The sequence below is a fragment of the Nuphar pumila genome, chromosome 9 (assembly GCF_984573655.1).
Source record: "Nuphar pumila chromosome 9, dmNupPumi1.hap1.1, whole genome shotgun sequence".
NCBI classification, from domain to species: domain Eukaryota; kingdom Viridiplantae; phylum Streptophyta; class Magnoliopsida; order Nymphaeales; family Nymphaeaceae; genus Nuphar; species Nuphar pumila.
Window position 1 is genome coordinate 3,318,264 of NC_143257.1, and position 26,970 is coordinate 3,345,233.

Below are 26,970 nucleotides of genomic sequence, written 5' to 3' on the forward strand. Positions count from 1 at the left end.
TGTCGCTAAATGCTGCTGTAAAATCTCACTGATTAGCGATGGACTAGCGACAGAAAAATTTCGTCGCTAGTTCATCGCTAACGGTCGATGTAAAATGCCCTGGGGCATGAAATGGGTTTTTTTTTTTACTCATCCGTGCCGCTCTCTCTCTCTCTCACCTACACTAATTTCCATCCTCTCTCTGGCTACCACCCCTCCCTCTCTCCGGCTATCGACGACCCCCCCCATCACGCTCTCCGGCTATCGCCCCGTCACTCTCTCCAGCTACTGCCCCCTCCCTCTCTCCGGCTACTGGCGACCGCACCGACCACATGCCGCTCTCCGGCGTCCGCCCCCCTTTCGGTCTCCGGTGACAGCCCCCTCCCTCTTTGGATGCCCGCTATTCGGTGACGGCCCCAATCACCTTCCGCTCTCCGACGACCCTCCCTCTTTCACCTCCCGCTCTCCAGCGACGGGCCCCAAACGCTACGACGTCAGGATTTCAGGTGAACGATCTTTCGATTTCACGATTTCTAGATGTTGATATTGTTCTTAAAAAACTTTGCGTTTCGTTTGTTTGTTCTGATGCAGAGATCATGCTTTTAGTTTTTCTTGCTTCTCTAACTAAATCTTTCAGTCGTGTTCTTGTTTTTGTTTTTCCTTTTTTTTTTGTTTAGAAAGCTCCGTCGAATGAGTAAGCTTCTGATTCTGGTTCTAGAAGTTTCAGACTACTCAGTTCGTTTAATTAGAGAAATCGAGAGTTCTTGTTTCCAATTTTTTAGAATTTTTTGCTAGAGCAATTGTGTTTTTTATTTTTTTTGTGGTTGTACTTCTTACCTTTATTTTTGTCTAAGAAATTGAATAAAGCCTTTCAATTTTGTGAACATATATAACAAGGTTGTTTGTTGTTGTTGAGTCTGAAAATTTCTGCCAGGCTGTCGCCCTAAGTTTTCGTCTTCTTGCTTTTGTAGTAGTATCTGAAAATTCGTAGCACCAATCGATTTTTTAGGGAATACAAGATTTTTGTTTTCTACCATTATTTATCTCAGATTTATAGATTATTGTTAATTCCGTTGCAGAGGACATGATTTTGAGATCCTCTTTTTTTTATTCGATATTTTGACATTTCATTATGGATGTAAATGATATATTGGCATTCCTGTATAGATATGAACTGTTTTGGTTAAATATGCTTTATTGGAAAATATTCAGAGTGTACATTTTGATAATATTTTTTGTTTTAGGTTTTAGCATTGCTTCAGTATTGTTTTCTCCCAGAATTCTTTAATGTTGCTCTTAATACTTGTATATTGGAGTTAGATGCAATTTTCTAGATGTTCTTGGACGTGGTCGTTTTAGTTATTTTTCTGTTCATCGTCTTATGAGTGAAATACGCCACATTTCTTTTTTACTGTCTCTGTTTGATGAAATCATTTTCTGTTTGATTATTGGAAATCTGGTGAATGTTGATTTGATTAAGCTACATTTTCTGTCTGAATGAATCTGAATATTAAATGAATTTCATTATGATTGACTGAATTTCAATATTTGAATGAAATTGAATTTCATTGCAATGCTTTTACTGTTTGTTACTGATTTTATTTATGTTTTTTACTGTTTTCTGCCGAATAGTAATTGAAGTTTCATTACATTTTTTTACTGTGTTAATTAAGTTCCATTGCATATTTTTACTATTTATTTTACTGATTTTTACTTGTGTTTTACTAAGTGTTTTACTGATTTTTTATGTTTAGATTGAATACTAGTGTTAGTGTTAGTTTATTACTTCGTTAGTTGTTTAGTTAAATAGATTAGTTAGTTGTTAATATAGCAATTAGTTAATTGTTAAGTGAAATTATTAGCATTGTTGTAGAAAAAAAACATGATTTGTATATATATTCGCCTCCCTGTTAATTTTTTCGCCACATCCTCCCTGTATTGTTTTGTATATATATTCTTTGCAGGTACATTGCTGAGCTTACTGTATGCGGGTGTGGAGGCCATGTGATAAAACTCGGTAATGCAAAAATGAGGTAAATTCTCATGTTATACGTTATATGCACATATGTCTACATGAGTGAAAAATGATAGACCTATTCCTTGTACAGCTTGTATGGATTTTAAGGCATGCATTTTCTTCGTATCGATCTTAGAAAAAGTTTCATCTGCTATAAAATGTCCATTTAGCTATGTTGTGGATAAGAAGTTTGCTATATCCTTAATGTTTCTATTTAAGAAGGGGTTGTTTATGTATTTTAAACCAATACTGAAGTCGTGTACCTTTAAATGTCTCTATGTTTGTTTGATTGGTAAAGTATCCAACAAAGGCTCTTGCACCTTTGATGCTCGAAGATTTTCGATAGGTTATAGTTGAAAGAAGAGGGGAGGAAGAACAATTTACTGCTCATCAGATTCAGAGTTGCATGCAGAGAGGTGATTTTTCAAGCTTAAGGAATTAAATAATTTATGGCTATTATTTGCATTTTGCTGTTTTTTTTCTTTATTTCTAATAAACTGATGATACTTTGAATCCACATGTATATAAGCACCATAGAATCAACATTGGAAAAATACATAGAGTGGTGCATAGCAATTGGTTGGAATATGTTGCTTGAAAATGGGTGGTGAGTGTTCAATATCCATTGTTATTAACCTTAAAACAAAACCCTTTTTTCTGTTTGGGAAGATTCTGATTTGTCTTGGATTGGAATCACTACTAGATTAGGATCCACTTGATGTTAAAAATTTATGTTTCTCTTATGTTACTTTGATGACTTCTTGCCACCTTATTGATTAATTTATGCTAAACCAAAAATACTAAAATTATATCAATCATAACATGAATGATATTTTAATGATTAGCCTCTCTGCTAGTTTGTTAGAAAAAAATTTAACTTCGATTTGGTGGAGTAGCCTCGTCAGAAGAATTTCTAACTTCAATTTGGTTGAACTTGTCTTACTCAGTTTGTGCACAATGAACGTTCCAACACGTTTTGGGTTCAATGGGACTGCTGGTGTTTGGAGAAGAAAGGCTTTGGAAGGTGGTCGCTAGGTATTTCTAGAAAGTATGTTGAATAATCTTCTGTGGCTAGTCCTTATGTGATGTCAAGATAATGGATGCAATATGATGAGGCGGGCCTTGCCTCGAGGCGTGCGCCTCAAGGCGTATGAGGCGCACGCCTCAGGGCTCTTTTTTTAAATTTTTTTTAAAATTTTTGCGATGAATTAGCAACGAAAAGTATCCATCACTAATGTCATCGGTAATTTAGTGATGGATTCACGATGTAATATAATTCGTCGCAAAACTAAATTCGTGCTTATTTAGCGACAGATTAGCGACAAATCATGTATGTCGCTAATCCATCACATATTAGCGACGGGAGTAGCGACAGATAAATTCTGTCGCATTTTAGCGACTAGAAATGTGCGACAGATGCTATCTGTTGCTAAACTCTATAGCGATGGATTTTGTGATGGATTAACTACAGATAGCATCCGTCACTAATTAACATTTTTCTTGTAGTGGAGATCCCACATGCCTAGGTTCAATGGGAAACTAATTGGTGAATGACAAATATTGAGCATATTTATGTGAGCCCATTACTGATGTTTGCTCATAAGCTGCAACTATTGTGAGGGTTGAGCTAATATCTCTTAATGAGTTTGTAGGCCTTAAGGCTAGGGTGTGTGTTATAATACACCTAGACAAACTCACTTATGTGAGTGTAGAAGTGTGAGCCACTTTTTATGAGATTTGGCAATTCTCTAGAGCACTCATGAATCTAGGAAAGCACAAGGCTCAAAATGTGCCAACATGAAATCCACACAATTGATCTTTTTGGAAACCTATGCGTGATTGAAAACTCGTTAACAATATAAGGAGCTAAGTTCAAGGTAAGTCCACTTAGCACCTTGGTTAATTTAGGTTTTCTTTCAATAAGTGGGGGTTCAAGTCTTGCAGACACTCTTAATGATGCATAAGTTTTTATGCAAGTCAAGTACATTTTAAAAATAGTGGGGGATTGTTAGAAAAGTTTTAAAATATAAAATATTGGTGATTTTGTTTCCCACCAAAAGTGTTTTGAAAACGTTTAGTCTCATATCTAAGAGAGAAAAGTTTTCAAGTGGTTTAAATAGAGGGTTTGTTATCTATTTTTTACTTTGGTAAGTCTTGAGTCTTTAGGTGGCTTGCGAACGTTGCTGCGCATCGTGCAACAACGGATGTGTCGTTCATGTGCACATGCACATGCACGCACGTGTGTGTGTGCTCAAGGGCGCTTGAGGCGCAATGTGGCATTTTGATGGCGCACTTTACACTTATGAGGTGCAAATGTCTATTTTGACTTTTCGGTTTTGAGATGTTTGGCCATTTGAAAGGTTTTAATTGCATTTATATTGAGTTTATGATGCATTGTAGCTGTTGAACGGTTTTGAAGGCCTTTAATCAACAGTCAAAGGTGGGTGACCGTTCAGGGACCTTTTTGTCCAAAATTCAAATCGTCAGATTTATGGCCATTAATTTCATTTATCGCAAAACATTTTGTCCTTACTAGAAGTCTATAAATCTCTTCGTTTTTTATCTTTTGAGGCATCAGAATTTCTGACTCTCTAGTTTTCTCCTTTCTTTCTTTCTGGTTTGGCTTGCAGAGTTCAAGTGTGGGAGAGGTCATATGTTCTTGCGAAGCAGTGACTCGCTTGAGGTTCAAGCCTAGTTGTATCCTGGGAACTCAATCGTAACAAACCCCTTTTTGCATCTTCAGATTTCCCGGAGTGGGGCGATTGAAGTTCTAAAGATAGCGATCTTAAGAATGTGCCTCTGGGCTTGAGATCTCGATTTCTTTACATCCTTATTTGTCACCTGTTTGAAGTAACACCTTCTTCATTGTGCTTACCATCTTCACAGGATACATGATCATCTTGAACTCTTCTAGAGAGCTTCAGCGTCGATATGACTTGATTTGGATCCTGGATATGGATTTGATCATGTAGCTCTAATACATATACTTTGCCATTGAGATGTTGTTGACATGTTAAAACTAAATTTCAACAAAGCACATCTGCTTTTCTTATATGTAAGATTTGAAAAAGAAAAAATATATATATATATATATATATATATATTATATTTACATGGAGATAACGTAACTTGGTATCAGATTGACCAAACCTAACTCAGTGACTCGGAGGAGTCATTTTTTTTTATGTATGCATGGTAAATCACTATGTAAAAAAAAAGCAGTTAAGACTCAGCTGATTGTGCCAAATCTATATTAAGACTAGGCCAAGTTTAGTTCTTAATTAAGTCAAGCTGATTTTTTGACTTGGTTAGGTGCTCGTACAAGGCTAGTCGGGTGAGTCGCGAGTTGACTTGCAGAGTTTGCCAGCTATGGCGAAAAATAGCATCACTGCAACAGGAGTTCGATAAGCAGTCAAGCCACTATAAGAGATGGTGACAAAGCCTCAATCAAGCACCTCAAGATTACTAGTATCATGTGATGACTGAATGCATTACTTAGATAAAAGACTAACATAAAAAATCTGAACACAAACATGGCTCCTAAAGAACATACAATAAGAGTTAGAATAACTACAATAAAACAAAATACTGAGAAATTAACTGCTAGAAAATGCATAAGAGCCACATTTAGATATGAAACTGAAGACATTTTATCACTTTTGTGGAAGAAAAGATTGGAGTTACACATTATCTTCATCATCATCATCATAAACATCATGATGCCTTATCCCAACTACATAGGGTCAGCTTTGTGAGTTCTATTTTACCATTCCTTCTAATATAGAGTCTACTTTCATTACTTTACAATCCTTCGTGTCACCTCTGACTATACCAACAGGGGTTTGGCTTGTCTGATAGGAGCAGCTAGCTAGTGCATATTACTTTGTGTTGGGATGTTGCAAGTTCGAATCTCAATGGTATCGTTGTATAACTAGTAGGGGTCTGCCTAACCCCAGCTTGCCTTTCAAAACAAAAAATGTCACCACTAATTAGAGACATTCTGGTGCTTTTGCAGAGGGAAATTGGATGTCTACATATGTCAAATATAAAACTAGATACCCTTTGGCCATTTTGTGAAGGAGAAAGAAATGGACTCATGAAGAACATGCATAAAAATGGAGAAAAAAATAACAATAAAATAAATACTAAGATATCAACTGCTTCATGAACCCAACTGCATTTCATATGAGACAGATTCGACTAGGTTCTAGTGATGTTTAATCATATGCATTAGAAAACAAGTTATATGTCTACATGACACAGGATCGTGCTTCCCCTTTCTAGCTTCATTGAAGGATACTAAGGCTTCTTTTTGTTTCATTCCCAATGATAAGAAAAGACCACCATGGAAAAGGCATTCATGCCCGGTGCAGTTTCTTCGGGTTATAAATCCAAAAAAAAAAAAGGTGAAACAAACATACCAACTCCATTTTCCTGTGAGGCTTATAGTCAACAAGGGTTTCTTTTAAGGTTGACCATGCATTTAATACGAAAATCCATTCACACCACCCCCTTGCAAATGGATTTATGTATGATTTTTTTTTCTTACATGAGATGTCCTTTTGGCTTAGCCTGCCATATACCTAGGGTCATCGTGCCGGCAACACTCTGAGGCTAGGACCCCTTCCCCAGGGGCCTATATATGCTACGACGTTGGCTTGCACAGAGGGGCAACACCTATGGGAATCAAACCTTGACTGCCCATCTAGCAGCCAAGCCCCCCACCACTATGCCAACTCCCCCCCCCCCCCCCCCCCCTTGGGGCATATGTTTGTTTCACCTGCATACGAAAATAGGGGGTTTGAAACACAAAACCCCTTTTTCGTGTCTAAAATACGGGTGCACACGATTCAGGTTCATTTGAGCTGAGCTTGGCCTGGCTTGAACTTGGCTCGTAAAAAAAAACTGTTGCCCAAGCTCGGCTCGCCTCGATCGTAAGGTTTTTACTTTAAAAAAGCATTGCAAAAACAACAAATCATACTCCGCGCTCCACTGCTTAAAATCCCGACACCTTAACCGTTGAGGTGGAACCCTTTTTATGATATTTTTGTCAGCAGAAAATACACGGATACAAATTTCAGCATCATACATATTAGGCCAATCAAGCTTAACAGAGCTCGAATGCCTGCTCAAGCTCTGCTTGTTTATATATGACAAGCCTGAGCCATTGTTCAAGCTCGACTCGTTTATTTTTTCGAAAAAATGCGAGCCGAGCTTAAGTGAGTCGAGCCCGAGCTAGCTCGACTCGTTGTGTAGCCCTAGGTTTAACCTCGAAATCCAACTTACCAAGTATTACTGGTTAAGTGGATTTGGTAATCCATTCTTATCTGGTTTTCTGAAAAAGCTAAACCTGACTGCCAGTGCCATTTAACACATTTTAAACCGCAACCCAAAAGAGTAAATAGCATTTGGTAAAGATTTTTTCTTAAGTTCGTGCATTATATCACTAGTATACACCATTTAGGGTCCCGTGTTTAGGGGACACGACATGACATGTGAACACTCCATGTGACATGTTATAACACTTATGGGTATTGTTTTGTAATTTTGTAACAAATTTTGATTGCTTTTAATTTCATATTTTATAACAGTAAATTTTGCATATGAAAATATCAAAAAATATTTTGTAACCAATCAAATAATCAAAAGAATTCGTCTTCTTGTGTCCAACTTTTCAGAAAAATATGCAAACGCACATCTTGTACTTATATGGAATAATCACGAATCATGTTCAAGTTATTCTGACATAGTCAGGGGCGTAGCTAGGATTCATGTGAGGGCGGGGGGGGGGTCGGGACAAAAGTGGGTGTAGCAAAAAAAAAAATGGTGTCATAGTCTGGGGTTCGGGGGCAGCGCCCCCCCAATTTTTTTTTTTGAAATAAAATAAAAAATGGCTACAATTATTAATAAAAATCTATTTCATATGGACAAATCAAACTATTTGCTGCAGTTAGGGCTGGGCTACAAAAATGGATAAAAATCTATTTCACATGGAATCAGGGCTGGTCTAGGACTGAGCTTTTAAAATAAAAAATAAATTTTAACTGGGCCGGGAGGCAGGATTGAGCTACAACCCAGTTCTACCCCCCCCCCCCCCCCACTCCCCAGCTGCGCCTATGGACATAGTTCATGTATTGAGATTTGGATCTGAATCTTATTAGACTGCATTCATTTGTTTACATCATTAAAAGTAGGGTCACAAATGGTTTGGATCTAGAACAGCTAAATACATGGAGATTCTTATAGAATCCTGATCCAAAACAGCAAAAAACTGTGCTGAAATCCTATTGCAAATATGGTGCATACAAAGTATCTTCAACTCCCTCTACAACCCTTAATTGGATTTCTTTGCAGATTTTCAGTGAGATCTAATTGATGACTAAATCAGGAGACACTACAGTGGACATTGGTAGGGTAAGATAATTAGGAAAGATTGACAGTTATAGTCTTTCCTTTAAGTCAAGCCCCCCTTAATTCTCAGAGCAAAGATTTACAGCCCTTCCTTCATAGAACTTGCATATTTTGAAGCTGATTCTGAAGTTAAATAAAATAAAGTATTGACATTTCTTTTTGATCGCCGGGCAAGAATCAAGCCAGTTATATCAGATCAGCGAAGCAGGATTCTGAGCTATTTGCTGTGTTGATCAGGCAACACCCAAAATCTCTATCTTGGATCTGACCCATTTGCATCTCTACCTAAAAGGTAATAAGCTAAGCATAGAGCTAGGATAATTGAGTATAGCATAGAACCAACACAAATTTCTTTTATTCTATTTGCACTTAGGGTTCCTTAGAATTCATGAAAGGGAATTCAGAGATGGGAAAGGGAAAAAATGATGAAAAAAGGCTTTGATACAACCATAAAATAAAATAGATAAGAGAAGCGATACGGGAAATGGAAGCGGGGAGGCGAGTGTTAAAAAGTAACATGAAGCTAGCAAGAAATGCTTCGCAACCATGCAGAGCATAAAAAATCCAGATGGAAGAAAATATGAAGGGGGAGCAAAAGCAAAATAGGGCCTCTCAGAAGGAAAATAAGGGTGCAATTAAAAAGGTTTAAACCAAGTTTTAAGAAAAAATCAATGTGAGGTCCGCAAGAGGTCTTGAAAAACACTAGCAATATGCGAGAAAAAAGGCCCTCTCATTCAAATCAGCTAGAAATTGCATGGATGATGAAGAAGAGGACCATTGAAAATAAGAAAAAGTTCGAAAGGGAAGACAAAGCCGAGAAGATCCACTCGAAAAGCCTAGATAAATTAGCATGATGGAGGTTGACAAAAACATGGAAAGATCACCCCATGTTAACACCCACTAATAGAAGGGTGAATTTTGTATACAAAACATTTTTACTAGTTGATTAATGAACTGGTAGGGGTCCGCCCATGCAACCCCAGCTTGCTTATCAAAAAGAAAATGTAAGTAATGAAAGGGAAGTGAGAAGAAGCGAGAGGAAAATGCTAAGAAAACAAGGGGAAATTGATTTGAGAAGAGGGTTTCTCACTAAAGAGAAGCATATTTCCCATATTTCAGTAGGTTTTTCATTGCTTAGTTTCTTTATAAGGAAGCAAAGAGTTTTCCACTTCTGAAGTGTTCTTTATGAAAACCAAGCATCCCTGTGTAGCCAAAAGCTGCTGGTAATTATGGTTACAATTAGGGATGTAGACAAATTAATTGGACTTGTGTTGAATATAAGGAATTGCTAAGTCTAACTGAATTGAAATTTAGCATAATTGAATCTGGATTCAGATTTGAAGTCAGATGGGGATCAGTCAAAAATGAATCTAGAACCAACTTGCTTAAAATTCAATATTTACATGTATTTAAATTCAGATTTTAGCCGGATTTGGATTTTTCTTGAATTGGGATTCAAATTAAAATGCAAACCTTGATTCTGAATCCAGATCCTCTAATTAATTGGATCCCTTTTTGGCTACTGAATCCAACTAAATGGATTCCTATTAGGTTGGATATCGGGTCTGAATGTTAAAGTTTTACATCCCTAATCACAACTTTACATGGTGGCACCAAAATGGATCCTCTAATTGATGTTCTTTTGTGTGCACTGTTCTTTCTGAAATAGGTTACCACCACGATGGTTACCCATGTGGACAGCGAGGTCATGTGCCAAGCTGAAGGCCTAAGATCAAATCTCACTGGCGCATCAGACTGCTGTTGGTTTATCATGGATGGGACACGTAAAGCTGGCTGGTTATGTCTTTAACTGAAAGTTTTACCTTGCAGAGAGGTGAGCACAATAAATGACCTCATTCTCGGTGAGGGTGTTCCTTTGTCATCAAAAAAAGAAAAGAAAAAAGAAATAGGCTTTTCCACTCCATTTAAGTAGGGGCGCCAACAGGTCAGGTTTACCCGGTCCCAACCCAGACCAAACCCTATAGGGTCCGGGTATGGTGATAAATAAGAAGTCCTGATTAAGACCCGGGTCCAGACCCGAAGGTTCAATTAATTCATGGATCCAAGTATAGTTTGTAAAATTTTATATCAAAACCCCGGTCCGACCCAAGTTTTCGATTAAGACCCACAAATTTTCAATATAAGAATGATAAAAAAATTTATTTTACTGGGTATGGTCCCGGTCTGGTTCATGTAGTTCATATCAGGTCCGTTTGGGTATGGTTTCTCTTATAGTGGACCTGATTAGACTCGGGTTCAGACCCGAAAGTCCGATTAATGCTTAGATCCGAGTATAGTTTGTGGAATTTTATTACCAAACCCAGGCATGACCCGAGTTTCGATTAAGACCCATAAATTTTCAATGTAAAAATGATAAAAAATATTATTTTATCGGGTATGGTCTGGGTCTGATTCATGTAGTTCTTATCGGGTACGGGTATGGTTTCTCTTATAATAGACCCGATTAGACTCGGGTCCAGACTCGATACCATACCTGAAAATCGGGTCTAAGTCTGGTTCTACCTGAATCGAAACCAAACCCGACCAGTTGACACCCCTACATTTAAAGGTAAAAAAAGGACGTATCATTTTAGATCCCACACAAATCCCATGTGATTACGCTTGTCCTTTAATTGTTATTTTAGAGAGAGAGAGAGATCGCACAAAAACTCAATATTTGTGTTCAGAAGTAGAAAGCAAGGCATGTTTCCATGTAATATAATAACCAAGGAAATAAAAACAAAGCATAGAATCACATAACTGGATAACTATGTCATTTTCTTTTTGATATCTACATCCCCAGGGTCAGAGACCAAACCTGGATCTGCCTGCCATACTTAAAATTCAGTTGGTAAGCATTCTAAATATGAATACTCCATAAGCACAACCTGTCAACGGGTCAGGTTTGGTTCGGACCCTGGTGGAACCAGACTTGGACCAGATTTTTCAGTATGGTATAGGGTCTGAACTCGGGTCTAATGGGGTCTACTATAAGAAAAACCAAACCCGATCCCGATAAGAACTACATGAACCAAACCCGGATCATATTCGGTAAAACCATATTTTTCATCATTTTTACATAGAAAAATTATGGTTCTTAATCGGAACTCGAGTTGGGTCCGGGTCTGGTATACAATTTCACAAACTATACCCGGGTCCAAGTATTAATCAGACCTTTAGGTCTGGACCCGGGTCTTAATTGGGTCTTCTTATTTATTACCATACCCGGACCCTATAGGGTTTGGTTCGGGTCAGGTTCAGGTAAATCAGGCCCGTTGACACCCCCTATTGTCAACCTTGAAATGAGATTATGTACCTAATATGCACGGGTGGAGCCAGGAATTTAAATTAGGGCTGCACAAATGCACAATGAAAAAAAAGCAAGACAAAAAAAACACAAAAAACCTTAAAATTATAATAAAAATAAAAAAGAAATCATGATTATTGCTAATTGAAAAACATACAAAGAAAATCCTAAAATCTTAATAAAAATTGAATATATAATGATTATTATTGCTAATTAAAAAGGAAAAAACTGAGAAAATGATCAACACCCTAATTAGACATTTATATCATTTGAAATAGTGCAAATCAAATCCCTAAATCCTAAAAAAAATCATAGATCTTTTATCTATGTTAATTGATTAAAAAAAATACTAATATTCTAACCAAAATCAAACATTTAATATTCATGGGTTCATGCTTAATACTAACTAAAAAAATAAAAACACTTAAAAAACTTAAAACCATAATTATGTTCATGCCATTTAAAAAATCAAATCAAAACCCTAATACCTAAAAACATCATAGTTTATGCACTTATGCTATTTGATAAAAAAATCTTAATATTTTAACCAAAATAAAGCATGCCTAATGGTAATTAAAAAACAAAACACAGAAAAACCGTAAAAGGCTAAAACTATAACTAAACATTTATGCCATTCTAAGAAACCCAAATTAAAACCCTAAATCCTAACAAACATCATTCATAGATATGCTATTTCAAAAAAGAAAAATCCCTGCAAAATTCCAACCAAAGGCAGTAATGCATTCATGGAATCATGTAACATTGATTGAAAAAAAAAAACATAGATATACCTAATTAAATACTCATAATTTAAAAAATCAAAATAAAGAATATTCATGCTTTTTAAGAACCTAAACAAAACCCCTAATTAAACATTGATGCTATTAAAACAAAAATAACCTACACACTAACAAACATCATCCATTATGCTAATTAAAAAAAAACCTTTGAATCAAAATCCTATCAAGCAAAAAAATTAATGAATGACCCAACAAGTCTTTTTGGGTCCTATCTAAGAAAAAAAAGAAGAGGAGGAGGAGGAAGACCCAGCCACCTAAGGGTGTCCACCGAAGAGGCTGCCAGAGAGAGAGAGAGAGAGAGAGAGAGAGAGAGAGAGAGAGGGCTCCTGTGGGCCTGCGTTGTGGGGTGGTTGGGAGGGCCAGAGACAGGGGTGATTAGTGAACGCCCAGGTCGGATAAGCGGTGTTGTTGATCCCCTGCGTGAACAACTACACACATATTTCCCACCCAAAGGGCCTTTAGCAGTGGTTGTGACTACCGCTAAATGTCTTACGGTTACAATCTGTTATAACTATAGGGCCTTTAGCGTTGAAAAAGACTGCAGCTAAAGCCTTTAAGAGCAGACACACAGTAGAATAGGGATCATGCTGCTGCTTTTTTTTGTTAGGTCACATTAGGACCCTCAAAAAATCATAGTTTTAGGTGTTTTTTGTTAGATCGGAACCATTAGATACTTATTTATTAACAAGAATGTTTTGTTAGGATTGATTTCAAGCTAAAATGTAAAAAATTTATCTTCAAATTTTAGTACTATATCAACCATTGATGTTTTTACCTTTTTAAAATACACATCTAAACATAAAAATGTTTAATCAAAAGCATGTTTTCTATTGAATAAACAATGATAAACATATCTATAGGTTTAGACTTAGCATAAAACATTTAAAAGTATGATTTTAAAGAGTCCTAATATGACTTAACAAAAAAAGGGGCAGCACAATCCTCATTCTTATATATATATATATATATATATATTTGCTCCTAATGAAGGTAAGGAACTAATGTTTAGAAATTACTCTTTTCTTAAAAGGATTTCATTTTTTTTCTAGATCAAATGTTACAGTTAATATCTTGTGCTATTGACTACCGTGGGGGTTGCCTGCATGCATGGCCAGCGGGGTTGTTGTGAGAGTGTTGAGGTGAAGGCACAATTAAAATCCCATTGACGTAGGGCCCCACCTAGGGTTTTCTCACTTTGATGAGGGCTTCTTGTCATAAAAAAATTATTTGGTGCTATTGAAGGCACCAAATTATATGAAACTATTGAGCTGAAAATCAAATGATTTAGATTTTTTTTTTTTATAAATTAAATCTTATGGTTGTGATTTATAATGTTTGTTTAGTCAAAAATGAATTTTGAATCATATGATTATATATAGCACATAAGCAAGTTTTTTAAGGGTTTAAAAAATGAACAGTCCACAATGCACTAAAATTTCATGACTCAAAAGATCATATTTTTGGATCGAAATAACACGATCCAAGTTTTGATCCTTAGCAAAGAAAACTTCCTGAACATATCTATGTGGTCAGATTGAGTTGATAAAGCTTGATCCTATGATTTTCAGCTCAATAGTTTCATATAATTTGGTACCTTCAATAACACCACACACATATATATGTTATATTTTGTAGTGTTGCGCTCTCCAGCTAAAACTCAGTTCTATTTGCTCAATTTGATCTCACAAATGCATTCAACATGGTCTATTTACTAGGGATGCACTTGATCTAGTGGTTTCAATGTAAAAACATTATTTTCTCAATCATGAAATTTTGAAACATTGAGAACAGTTGAATTTTGAAGTCCTTAAAAAATTTACTTATACAATGTGATTGAATAATCTAAAGTATGTTTTTGACTAAACAAACCATATTACCCATATTAGAAGAGCTTGATCCATAAAAGGTGTTTCTACTATGTTGAAAGAAGGTTTCTTATCTCCCACCCATAAAAAAGTGGGTCATCCAAGGAAAGTTAAAACACAAAGAATTTAATAGGGAAATGACAATGGGTCTTGGATCTCTTGATCTTAGATCTGGAGTTGTAAATAAAAGTCAAGGTCCATTGTAAAACAGTAATATTAGTTTTAGGTCTTAGATTTTTATTTTGAGGTTATCTCTTGAGAATTGCGTTGTATTCTTTAGTTTTGCTTCTATTAGGAAGATCTTTGAAAATTGTTTTTTGATTAATTAATTGGTAGGGGTCTGCCTAACCCAGCTTGCCTAACAAAAAAACAAAAGGTGTTTCCATTATAGGGTACGATCCAATGAGGATAGCTGACATTTCACACACACACACCCGCGCATATATATATATATATATATATATATATATATATATATATATATATATATATATATATATATATATATATATATATATATATATATATATATATATATATATATATATTAAAAGTGGTAGCTGCAACATGCTAATGATCAACACACAAAAATGCACAAAAAAAAGGCTTTTCGCGGCACTTCAAAACACTGCTAAGTGCCTAGTGGGGGATGCACTCTGTATTATGCAAAAAAAAATTACCGGCACTTAAAAGTGTTTTTTTGAGCATTTTTTTGTGATTTTTGTATGTTGTCCATCCATCACGCACTCGCGATGGATGGTCAGTATGAGTGATTTTCTTGTACTCTCTCCATATATATATATATATATATATAGCTAACTTCCCGATGAAAAGTAAGCGATGGAATTTATTCGGATATACTTTGTCGCAAGTCCGTCGCTAATTAGCGACAACCTGGCGACAGATAAAGTCCGTCAGGATTTAGCGACCACAATTATGCGACAGACGCTATCCGTCGTTAATCTATCGCTAAACACGTTAGTGACAGAATTGGCGACGGATAGCGTCCGTCGCTACTTGGCATTTTTCTTATAGTGTTAATCGAAACTCGAGTCGGGCCTGTGTCTCTGATATAAAATTTCACAAACTATACTCGCGTCCACATATTAATCGGACCTTCGGGTCTAGAGACCCAGGTCTTAATCGGGTCTTCTTATTTGTCACCATACTTGGACCCTATAGGGTTTGGTCTGGGTCGGGTCCGGGTAAACCTGACCCATTGACACCCCTACTCGAAACTAAGGATGGTCCAAAATCTGGAACTAACAATAATTGTCATAGATTTATCTACTTATTAGGTAATCTTGGTTGTGTATATAAAATTTTTGTCATAATTGGTAGCATCCCAACACATTAAAGGGAACTATCCGATCCAAGGATGTCTAAAATCTTTCATAAAACAAAGATTGCCAAAGATTTTATTTACTTATTGACAAGCTTTGGATCGAATTATTTCAACACAAAAGCTGATTTTTTTGTATCTTAAAATTTAGTTGCATTTAAGCTGCTGACTTTTAACATCACTAAGAAAAACTTAAATATCAAAATATAATCATTTAAAACATGTCTTTTACTAAAAAAATGTAAAAATAAAAAAATACAACGTCTGATTCATGAAATAATTAATAAAAGGCCTGAGCCAATGTGTTTGTTGTAGGTCGAGACCGCCAGTAAAGCCCCAAAATCACAAAAAAAAAACTGGATGCACTCAGCACGTCTGACATTAGTTCGACGGAAGGGCATCCACTGTTATCTCTCTCTCTCTCTCTCTCTCTCTCTCTCTCTCTCTCTCTCTCTCTCTATATATATATATATATATATATATATATATATATATATATATATATATATATATATATATATATATATATATATATATATATATATATATATATATATATGTGTGTGTGTGTGGGGGCCGGGGGGGGCAGCTGCCTAACACTTCTTGAGTCTATAGCCAGCCTATCAGGCTTTGAAAAGATTTTTTATTTTATTTCTAATATATGTGTGTGTGTGTGTGTGTGTGTCAGCGAACACTTTTTGAGCCTATAGCCATACCAGGCTTTGAAAAGATTTTTTATTTTATTTTTGTCTAAAATCTAACCATATAAATGTGATATACATGCTTCATTTTATAGGAATCGACTCTTGGATCATCAGATTCTGACATACAATTAGGTTTTTATAAGATTTTAAAATCAACAGCTTACAATTTTCAAAAATATTGAATGCTTAAAAAAATCATCCAAGTATCATTTCTTAGCAAATCGACGCCAAACACATCTTCATGATCAAATTTGCAAGGACCAATCCGAAAACCCTTATTGACTGGTGGTAGGCTAAAAAAATGTGATATATAAAGAAGAATGAAAACCTACCCACTAAGAAATCCACCAAACCTACCCTAAAAGATATTTTATCAGATTTCCTGTATTTTTTCAAAATTCTGACCTTACACGTGTTTAGAATGATTCATTTACTAGAAATTGACACATGAATTACGCATTTTGGATGAAAAACATGATATTTGGACCTTTGAAATTTTATAAAAATTGTAGGCCGTTGATTTTTGAAACCTTATAAAAACCTATACACACATCAGAATCAAATGCTCCAAAAACTGATTCCTATAAAAACATGTGCATATATAGATCACATTGTATGGTCAGAATTTCAAAAAAATACCTAAAATCTGATAATAAGTTTTCTGGTTTGGTCTTTGGAGAATATCGTTATTCTCCAACGTAGAGAGAGAGAGAGAGAGAGAGAGAGAGAGAGAGAGAGGTGTAACCAAGTCTCAGGCAGCATTAAGAGTGAAACTGAGAAGGCAAATCATTGACCAATCGCCACTCTCCATGTCCACATGGATTTATCCAATTTCCTGTATGCAAATAATGAAGTCCCACAGTCACCTTCCACATACAATGATATAACTTTCCTTTCCATATACTTATTCAAGAAAAAAAAAACTTTCCTTTCCATATTGGCACACATGTCACTTACTGGGTAACTATATATATTTAGTGTCCCGTGTCTAGGAGGACACGACTCAGGGGTGGAGCCAGGATTCTAACCTAGGGTGGACACAAATGTAAGTAAAAAATAAAATAAAATAATTACTAATAAATTATACTAATTCACTATATTAAAAAAATAAATCAAAACTCTAATCCTACAAGCTTCATAAATTAAAACCATAACCAAATATTATGTCATTCTAAAAAAAAAATCAAAGCCTCAATTCCAACAAACATAAAAAATTATGATTTGTGTTAATTAATAAAAAAAACTAATATTTCAACCAAAATCAAATCACACAGTATTCATCAATTCATGCCTAATGGTAATTAAAAAATACACAAAAACACTAAAATCATAAACTATCCATTTATGTCAATATAAAAACACCAAATCAAAGCCCTAAATCCTAACAAACATCATTCATAAATATTCTAATTAAAAAAAAAACAAAACTCCAAATAAATATTTATGTCATTTGACAAACCAACATAAAAAATTTAAATTCCTAAAAAAAATCAAAAATTTAGCTAGGAATTTGATAACCCAAATTAAGCCTTCATTAATGGAATCATGCTTAATGATAATTGAAAAGAAAATAGCACAAAAATACTCTAAAACCCTAATTACATACATATTCAGGTCATTTGAAAAAACCTTAATCAATACCCAAAGTCCAAGAAAAATCATAGATTTAAGCTAATTGAAAAAACTCCCTAATATTTTAACCGAAATCAAGTGTTCATTAATTACTTGAAAAACAAAACACAAAGAAGAAGAAGAAAAAGAAACCCTAAGTAAACATTCAGAGTATTTAAAAAAAAGGCTACATCAAAAACATAAACCGTAACAATACAGTAGTCTAATTCAAAAAAAAAACTTAAATCAAAACTCTATCAAGCCTTTAAAAAAAATTGGAAAGAAGACAATGTCTCAGCCCATCAGGGCTAGTCTCGTGAACCAGAAAGGCCGCTCATGAATGGCGGACAACCAAACCTAATCCGGCAAAGTTGAGAGAGAGAGAGAGAAATAACCTCAAAGGGTATTGCACCAGTACTGCTGGTGCCGCCGGATGGACTGTCGGAGTGAAAGACAAAGCATGAGAGAGAGAGAGAGAGAGGGATGTGGGAGAGGAAGGGGTGTGGGTCAGATATAGTTGTGCCCATCTTGACCCCACCATACATAGAGTCAGGGTGGGCACTGCCCACCCTAATTTGAACCCCCTACTAGAAAAAATTTGGGATCAAGGTGTACACGTGCCCACCTTAGCCGTGGCTCCGCCCCTAACACGACTGGATGCACTATGACACGTACAAATATTTTTAACAAAAAGGTTTTTATATAACAGAATGTCCAACACTCTACACTTGGAACTTTCAAGCCTCTCAATCAGTGAACTTAAGTCTAGCTATGTTCCCTTCTTTGGGAGTGACGAGACAACCACCTTAGCATTCACCTTGTTTGGTTGTCAAGTTGGACAGCTCGTATTTGGAACTCCCTCTTTATTGTGGAATCGATAGGGGTCACTATTTCTACATGAATTGATTGTCCTGGACAATATATTTTTCAAAAAGATTATGAATTTGCATCTCAAACTAGTGTTCAGTGTTGGATGGTACCCGTGTCTTTGTGACATAGCCTTTGAGCTATTCATCTATAAAATTTAAAGCCAACTTGGGTCAATGGCACAATGCATTGGCTGACTTGATCTTGGTCTGTCCAATGGTTAAGTGCTGATCATCTCCATGACTTGACAGTGTAGATTCAAGTGTTCACATGAACTTCCTAATTGATTTTGAGTTCTTATATACCTTGCATTTGCCTTAGTTAAAGTTTTGAATGGATTGCTTTCTTTGATAGCTAAAGCTGGTGGATGACCCCTTTTTTAGATTCAAACTTGAGAACCAGATGAATCAATCGTAAGCTGCTTACTTAATTCGAAAGACGAGACTTGGATCGAGGTCCCCACCGGTCTGTGCTATTCAGGCAAGTTCCGCTACAGACGTGGGCGAAGCGGGGGTTGGTTCCTCCAAGCTGCTCTTTGTAAGGAAGAAGGGGAACAAGCACACTTGGAGAGCTCAGTACAACGGGTTGTATGCTGGGTTCGGGAAGGATGAATTACTCTCCCAAAAAAATCTATTGATTCTTTCCCAATTGGTTGGATCCTAGGTGCGATGATTTTACTTTCAACCCCATAAAATCAATAACCTGGCACAACTACAAACTAACCAAGCAGAAAGTTAATGGAAAATAACACAAAAATACAGAAAAAAATAACTAAAAATCATTATCAATTCAACATCAACCTCTCTTTCTGCCTCTCTACAATGAATATTTATAATGACAGGAAGAAACTCTAGTCTTACTATGGATCAGAGGTAGATATGATACCAACTAATATCCAAAACATGATCCAAAAACTAATATCCAGCTAAATACTTACAAAAAAGCCTAGATAATCAAGATGGATCCGAATGGACCCTATAAACCTGGCAGTGTCTCGCTTCTACACCGGCATCAGAATTGATTGATTGGGTTAGTAAAATTTAGTTGGTCTAGGTTCCCTCGATATTTGATTTCCTGGTGCGATCATTTGACTAGACTCAACCATTTCTTAGTATTTTTAGGTTCATATGTTTATGCCCTAGATAATTGAGTTGCATTCCTTATATTTCCGAGTGTAACATCTCTATGTAACAAATATCGGCAATAATTTTAAAAAAATGGGATTTTATTGCAACATTTTTAGAGGCCAATATAATCCCAAAAAATGTGACGGTATTTTTTCCAAATATCACCTATTCTAAAAAATCTTGTGATATTGAGATGATATTTATGCTTTCTTTAAAAAAAATAATTTTCTTTCAAAAAAAAGATATGATATTTATGCAATAAAAACACCTTTTAAAACTTTTATATTATCATTTGTACTTTAATATATATGTTTTGTGCATTTTTAATGTTTTATAATTGCAGTCATTTTTCAGGGAAAACATAAATTTTTTATTTATTGCAAGATTTTCGTTTGTCAAAAAATCCCTATTATGAGATTTGTGATGTTGCTTACACAACATTGGAATCATAGCAAGTGGATAACGTCCGGCAACTCGGTTATTATATCTTGACAAGCAAGCTCATGCTTTGCATAGACGACGAGGGAGGATCAGGTGCAATGTGATTGCACACTTTTAGCGTGCTGCTAGGCGCAATGGAATTGCACTCTTTTAGTGTGCTGCTGCACCTGATCAGGTGCCCTTTTGTGATACAGCCCATCAGCTGTTGGGCCCAACAGCAGATGGCATGATCAGGTGCAGCATCAGACTAAAAGTGTTCAATCACATTGCACTTGATCCTCCCTCATAGACTACTGCTCACATAGACAAAACACTAACTTCTTGTGTTCATATATAGTATCTGGGAACGTAAACAACACTGAATGGTGTCACATGTAGGGGTGGGCAATGGGCCGGGCAACCCGGTGGGCCAAGTCGACCTGGCCCACCATGGGCCGGGTTTGGGTCAAGGTTTTAGGCCCTGACCCATTAGCTAGTGGGCTGAAACCCAGCCCGATGTATACATGGGCTGTGTCTGGGTCGGCCTACCGGCTACCAGGCCGACCCAATGAGCTTGAGCTACCCAATTATTTTTTTAGTAGCTGGTTACATAATAACTTGGTAACTATTATTATTTACCTAATTAGGTGCATTGATTATATGAAAAATAGAAAGATAATTAGATGGGTGCATTAATCTTTCATTCAATTCATTATTTTTGGTATTATAAGAATTAATTTATAAACTTTGTTAAAAAATAACCTATAAATGGGTTTGGGCCGGGTTAGGCCGTTTAACATTGGACCAATGGGCCGAATCATGGGTTGCTCTTCAAAAGCAAGCCCATTAAGAGCAGGGCCAAAACCCAGCCAATTAATAAATGGACCGGGCCGAGCCACACTTAAAACCCGATGGGCTGAGCTCTAAACTGGCTTGGCCCGCCGGGCCGGGTGGATGCCCACCCCTACTCACATGGAACAAGTCTATCCCAAACTGAACATGTTAACTTGGTAAATAAAATAAAATATTAAGTAATCAACAAAAATTGAGTGATACTGAATGGCCTACTTCAATTTCTTGGATCTTTAACAGTAGGACTTGTAAGCAAACCGAACAAACCCTGCGGAGGGTGTTCAAGCTCGGCCGTTCTTGTGGTTAGCTGAGCCGAGCTTGAGCATATGGTGAGCTCAAGTTAAATGAGCCAAGCTCGAGACGGAAAAAAAGCACATTTTTCAAAAATGAAAATAATAGATCTATATATGTTTCAACGCTGCAAGCAATAGGATTTGAACTCTTTGAACACTAAACTTATTACTTGCAAGCCAAACACCTTAACCACCCATACTCTATGATATTCTAAAACTTCTTTTCAAAAAAAATTATAAAAATTATTACTAATTAACAAGCTTATATGAGCCGAGCGCGCTGAACACCTGTTGTTCGTGTTAGGCTTGCTGAGCCTATTTCACATGTTGGAATGAACTCTTTATCTCATTTCCCAGCCCTATTTAACAGACTTTACACTCAGCCAGTCCGGGCTGATCAAATTGAATCTTGGCTGCTCGTCTGAATCACAAGAATATAGCTAATGGGGGGCAACTTCATCGCTTGAATCCCAACCCCATTTAATGTCCTACCATTCTGCGGATACCAATGAATAGGAAACCATTAGAATTCAGACTATAGTAATTAGTAAGTTTCCCAAACTTAGTTTGCATCTCTTGTCCACAAGGGCTCTTCCCATCTGGTAGGGGTGAGTTGTGAATGTCACCAAGTTGATGGAACGTCACAAGTTGGAAACCTAAGAGTGAAAGCTGGTTTTACTCCCTGCTTGGCAGGAGGGACCTTAAGGGTTTTACCAATAGGAGGGCATGGTCAGTGATGGGTTTTTTTTTTCTTGGATTATCCAAAAAAAAATACATCTCTGTCTCTCTCTCTCTCTCTCTCAACCCTTGTAATTCAGACTATAGTTATCAGTAACTTTTCCAAACTTAAACTGCAAAAAACTGCCGATACCATATAGTCGGGATAAGGCATGATGATCATGATGATGGAGATAAGTAAACCAACTCTCTCTCTCTCTCTCTCTCTCTCTCTCTCTCTCTCTCTCTCTCTCTCTCTCTCTCTGACAACAACATAAGAGCACCAGAGCTATTAATGGCTGCAACTACCTATTTCTATTTTCCTAGTGTTCTGCTAGGCTTAAAGTCAAAACACAGAGGCAACCAGCCTCAGTTTTAGGTCGTATTAAAAAGGGCAGGATTAATGCAGACCAGAGTGTCTTTTAGTATCTAGATGCGTGGGGGTCTAGGGTTTATCGGCAGTAACCGTACATACAGAAGAAGAAACAAAAGGCAGGAAGGCAAAAGGTTCTCCGGGTATGATGTAATAGTATTCCTTTTGGTGCTTTGATAAAAGGGATACCCTAATACTATATTCAGTTGATTCCCCCAAAGGGAATAATTTTATCCCTTGGATGGTGGGTGTGATTTTGCAACTTTTAGGTGTGAGGGAGGACAGAATTTATATACAAAGATACTTTTCTGGAATTGAACATCTGTACATACTAAAATCCAGGGAAAAGGGAATCAATGTACTCGCTCTCTCTCTCTCTGAACAAATACATGAAAGCACGTTAGATTTATACCACTGGAATGTCAGTGAGAAATGCTAAGAAAAGGGGAAAAAAAGACAATCTCTGCATGGTTATTAGTCTTCCCCATGCAGTTAGTTAACTATTTTTATCACATATTAAAGTGTACTAACTGCTGTCTTTTTACCAATCACTTTTGTGTCTGATTTAATGTACTGTAGTGACTGTGACCACTTGTACTGCAAGACCAACAAAAGATTTTCAATTTCATTACAGTGTCTCATTACAGCTTTGAAAATAAGTAATTTGCTACAATCAAACTATAGATATATGAAGATTACAATGATGAAATCGATAATTTCAGTGTGTTCAATGAAGGAAACTTTCCTGAGACTCCATTATGAAATGAAAAATAAATTCCCTCAAAAAAATGAAAACAAAAAGGAAAACAATAACCCAATATCTATTTAGAGAGAAGATGAATAATGACGGAAATTTTGTGTTTGGGAGAAGAGATTTCTTCAAATTATGTCTATTTTGTCATGATATCTTTACATGCTTGAAAAACATCACCAGAGAAGGGAACAAAGAAATCCAACCAATATTGCTTTCATCACAGAGATGGGGGAAAATAAGGAAATAACAACATTCTTTTTAATTGAAACACACGAGATCTATTGGATGTTCACTTGACCTTAGGCCTTTGCCCCAGCCTGAGCTCAAGATCTAACTCCTCGATGACTGATTGGGCTCGACCCAGCATCTCTGGTTGAAGATGGTGATGCCCAACAAGGAGATCAGCGGGTGCAGTCTGCCTTATGAACAAAGGCATGGCACCACTGTTGCAGCTCTTCAATCTCTTTACATTAACAACGCCTTCATCATCACTCCCGAACTTCTCTTCGTCCCTCTTCCGGGTTCGAAAGAGAGAATCCCATGAATCGGTTACCGACTCTTGCTTTGAGATATCAGAATTCAGATCTCCCTTGGACTTTAAATCATCAGGAACATTATTAAGAACTTGAACATTGAAGGAGTTGGAGATCTTTGGAGGATGGGGACCCAATGATGGCTTTGGGTGAGATGAAAGGGTGAGAGTCTGCTCACTACTATTGTCATTACAGCAGGAGGTGGTTGGTGCAGAAACCCTAGATGATGAAGCAACATGAGGATTAGGGTTAGGGTTAGGGTTTGGACATACCAGGGAGCAAACTTGAGATGGGTATTGATGGACACCCAAAAATCCACATGGGTTTTGGTTTCCTTCACTCTGTGAATTGGGTGACTGTCTCAATCTCGCTCTATCCCTTCTATGAACATTCATGTGGCCACCCAAGGCTTGAGCTGAGCTAAACTCTCTCCTGCAAAAATTGCAAGAATAAGACCTAGGAGGCCATATGCACTCACCAAGTAGTCCTGTTGAGTCTTCTGCAAAAGCCTGTTCCTCCCAAGAATCATGATAAGAGGCAGATTGATCCGTTGAAGCACTAAACTTTCTCTTGCTCCACATCCAATACCTTGTGTCCATCTTCATCAACCATAAATCTCTTGAACTTTATTATCTCACTAGGCCATCTGAAATATGGTCATAGACGGAGAAAAAATACGAATACAGACAGAAGAAGCATTGGCATCCTGGTTGAAGCCTGGAGTTACATAGAAGACCAACTATCACAAAATTACCCAGCTGAGCAAAGAAGTCTTCTTTTTTTATAATTTTTTTAGAATGCCAAAGTAGGATGACTTTGAGGCTGGGTGTAGCATAAAGACTTTCTTTCTTTTTTCTTTTTTAATCATCACGGTAGAAAAGACTTCACCAGAGGAATTAACTTTGGGTGACTTGGGTGAAATAGCCTATGACATTGACATTTATTCACTGTCTCTTGTGATAGCCCCATAAGAGGTTACCACACAAACATTCAATCATTTTCTTTATTCAAACATCTTGGTTTCAATAAAATAAAGCTAGTCTGCTGGTACAAACATTGATTAATCATTTTTTCTTGTCCATCTAGTGAATGTGTATGGAATCCTTAGTCATCACTTAGAGATGAAGGCAAGACATTGAGTTAAATAAAGCAATACTTTGGGACACACAGTATATTTAAATCAAGGGTAACATCTGTATATAGGTACTATGCCGTCTGCAACGCAAAATGAAAATCAACTCCCAAGTCACCTTAAGGCCTAGTTTTGCACTACAAGCTTGTTCAAATTTTACCTAAAAATGGGACAAAAATTAACTTGCCTATAGTTTTTTATGTTAAAAAACAAAGACATCAGTTAATAAGACAAATAAACAGGTACCCTACATTAAAATAAATATTTAAATACAGATAAAAAAATAATAACTTGTACGAGTCCTTGCATTATAGAAAAACTAAATCGAGTCTCTCAATCAAGATATGCCCTTATTAGCAAACGGCAGTGCCGAGAGATAACAGACCCACTGTCCCAAGAAACCAATATCTAGTTGCAGTCAAGGAGGGAAGGGAGGTCTATAGACCACTAGACAATGTTTTTGACTTGTGAGTTATCTACTATGATAGTGACTTGGTCTTCATTGTCTGATTTAATAGTGGTAAAATGTCTTTACTGTTTGATTTAATAGTGGTGAAATGTCTTTTCTTAAGACAAGTTTCTTATAAATTGCCTTCATCTACCACTTGCTGCTAGTAAGCAAGAAGCATCCTTGGGAAAGTTCATGTAATTTTATCCTAAATGTGTTATTATTATTAGTATTATTATGATGTTCCTCTAGTGGTGTCTTTAGGTAATTCTTTGTGTTGCCTAAATTTTAGGTGTAATGAAAAAATCTGGACTGAACGTCACAGCTGCATCTCTAGAATGCAACATATTAAATCGTGGATTTTAAGTTCAAATAATCATGTACCCATGATTGCCTAGAAAAAGTTAAAGAAAAAAAAAAAAGAAGGTTTCTTGTTCATAGAGGATATGAAAATATGTTTACAGATCTTTTCCCAGTGAACACACTAAAGTTTTCATTGCACCATCTAGTTTGCACTTATTCAGTTATGCAATATTCCTTCAAATTGTTGGAGAAAACCAGTAACAAATTAATACAACTAGGAAGCTTCTCAATTAATTTGAAATCTCAATTTATTGACAATATTAAAAACACTTCTGTAACTTCTAGTGAATGCAAATTGCTTTAAACAATTCTTGATACTTGTGGATACTTGGAACACAAGGGCCAAAGGCATCTTCAACTTTGCAACTACTATGAATAGACGAGTGAGGCTTAAAGAAAACAAACTTAATTAGTGATGAATGTAACTAAAGCGAAACATTGTCCATGTTTTGATGAACATGATAATGCTAACAAGTATTTTACGTATTGTTCATGTCACTATGCTATAATCAATTGATACAATTAAGGGACAAATAACGATTGAGTCTTTCTTTCTTCATTACCGTTTACTTGTTCCACACCTTTTTTCCATATTTAACCAGGGGAAACCTGCGGCTGGGTCTGGAGACATAGTCGCCATCCCGGCGGCAGAAAATGCCAAGGCTGAGTACCCTCACCCTCAGGGCCTATGTTTTTTTTTTTAAATTTATCACTCAAAGAAACTGCACCCGGCACAAAGACCTGGTTGTGCTGGCTCAGCCTGCCAGACGTCATCATGCTGGCAGCGTAAAACTCCGTGGCTAGGACCCCTGCCACTGAGGCCTAAGTGACACATTGGTCTGCGTAGAATGGTGATGCCCATGAGAATCGAATCTTGACTGCCTGTCTAGTAGCCAAGGCCCCAGACCACTACGCCTTTGGGGCCCTCAGGGTTTATGGTTGCTTTGCAAAATTAGAAGACCATCTATGAAGGTTAGGTATTAAAAATGAGTGCCTACATATAGTAGCATGTTAAACTATGTTGTGCAATCCATTATACAAGAGTAGATAAGAAG

At 36.5% G+C, this 26,970-nt stretch overlaps 1 protein-coding gene across 1 annotated transcript; it reads right to left on the minus strand.

Moving 5' to 3' along the window:
- Nucleotides 1–23,728: 23,728 nt before the first annotated feature.
- LOC149828221 (uncharacterized) lies at nucleotides 23,729–24,571 on the minus strand. The gene has a single exon (XM_090018133.1). The coding sequence runs from the start codon at nucleotides 24,569–24,571 to the stop codon at nucleotides 23,729–23,731; it is 843 nt and encodes a 280-aa protein (XP_089874259.1).
- Nucleotides 24,572–26,970: the final 2,399 nt, after the last annotated feature.

Excerpts from the sequence above, each read along its gene's own strand:
- LOC149828221 (XM_090018133.1), bottom strand. The coding sequence starts at position 24,571 with ATGGACACAAGGTATTGGATGTGGAGCAAGAGAAAGTTTAGTGCTTCA.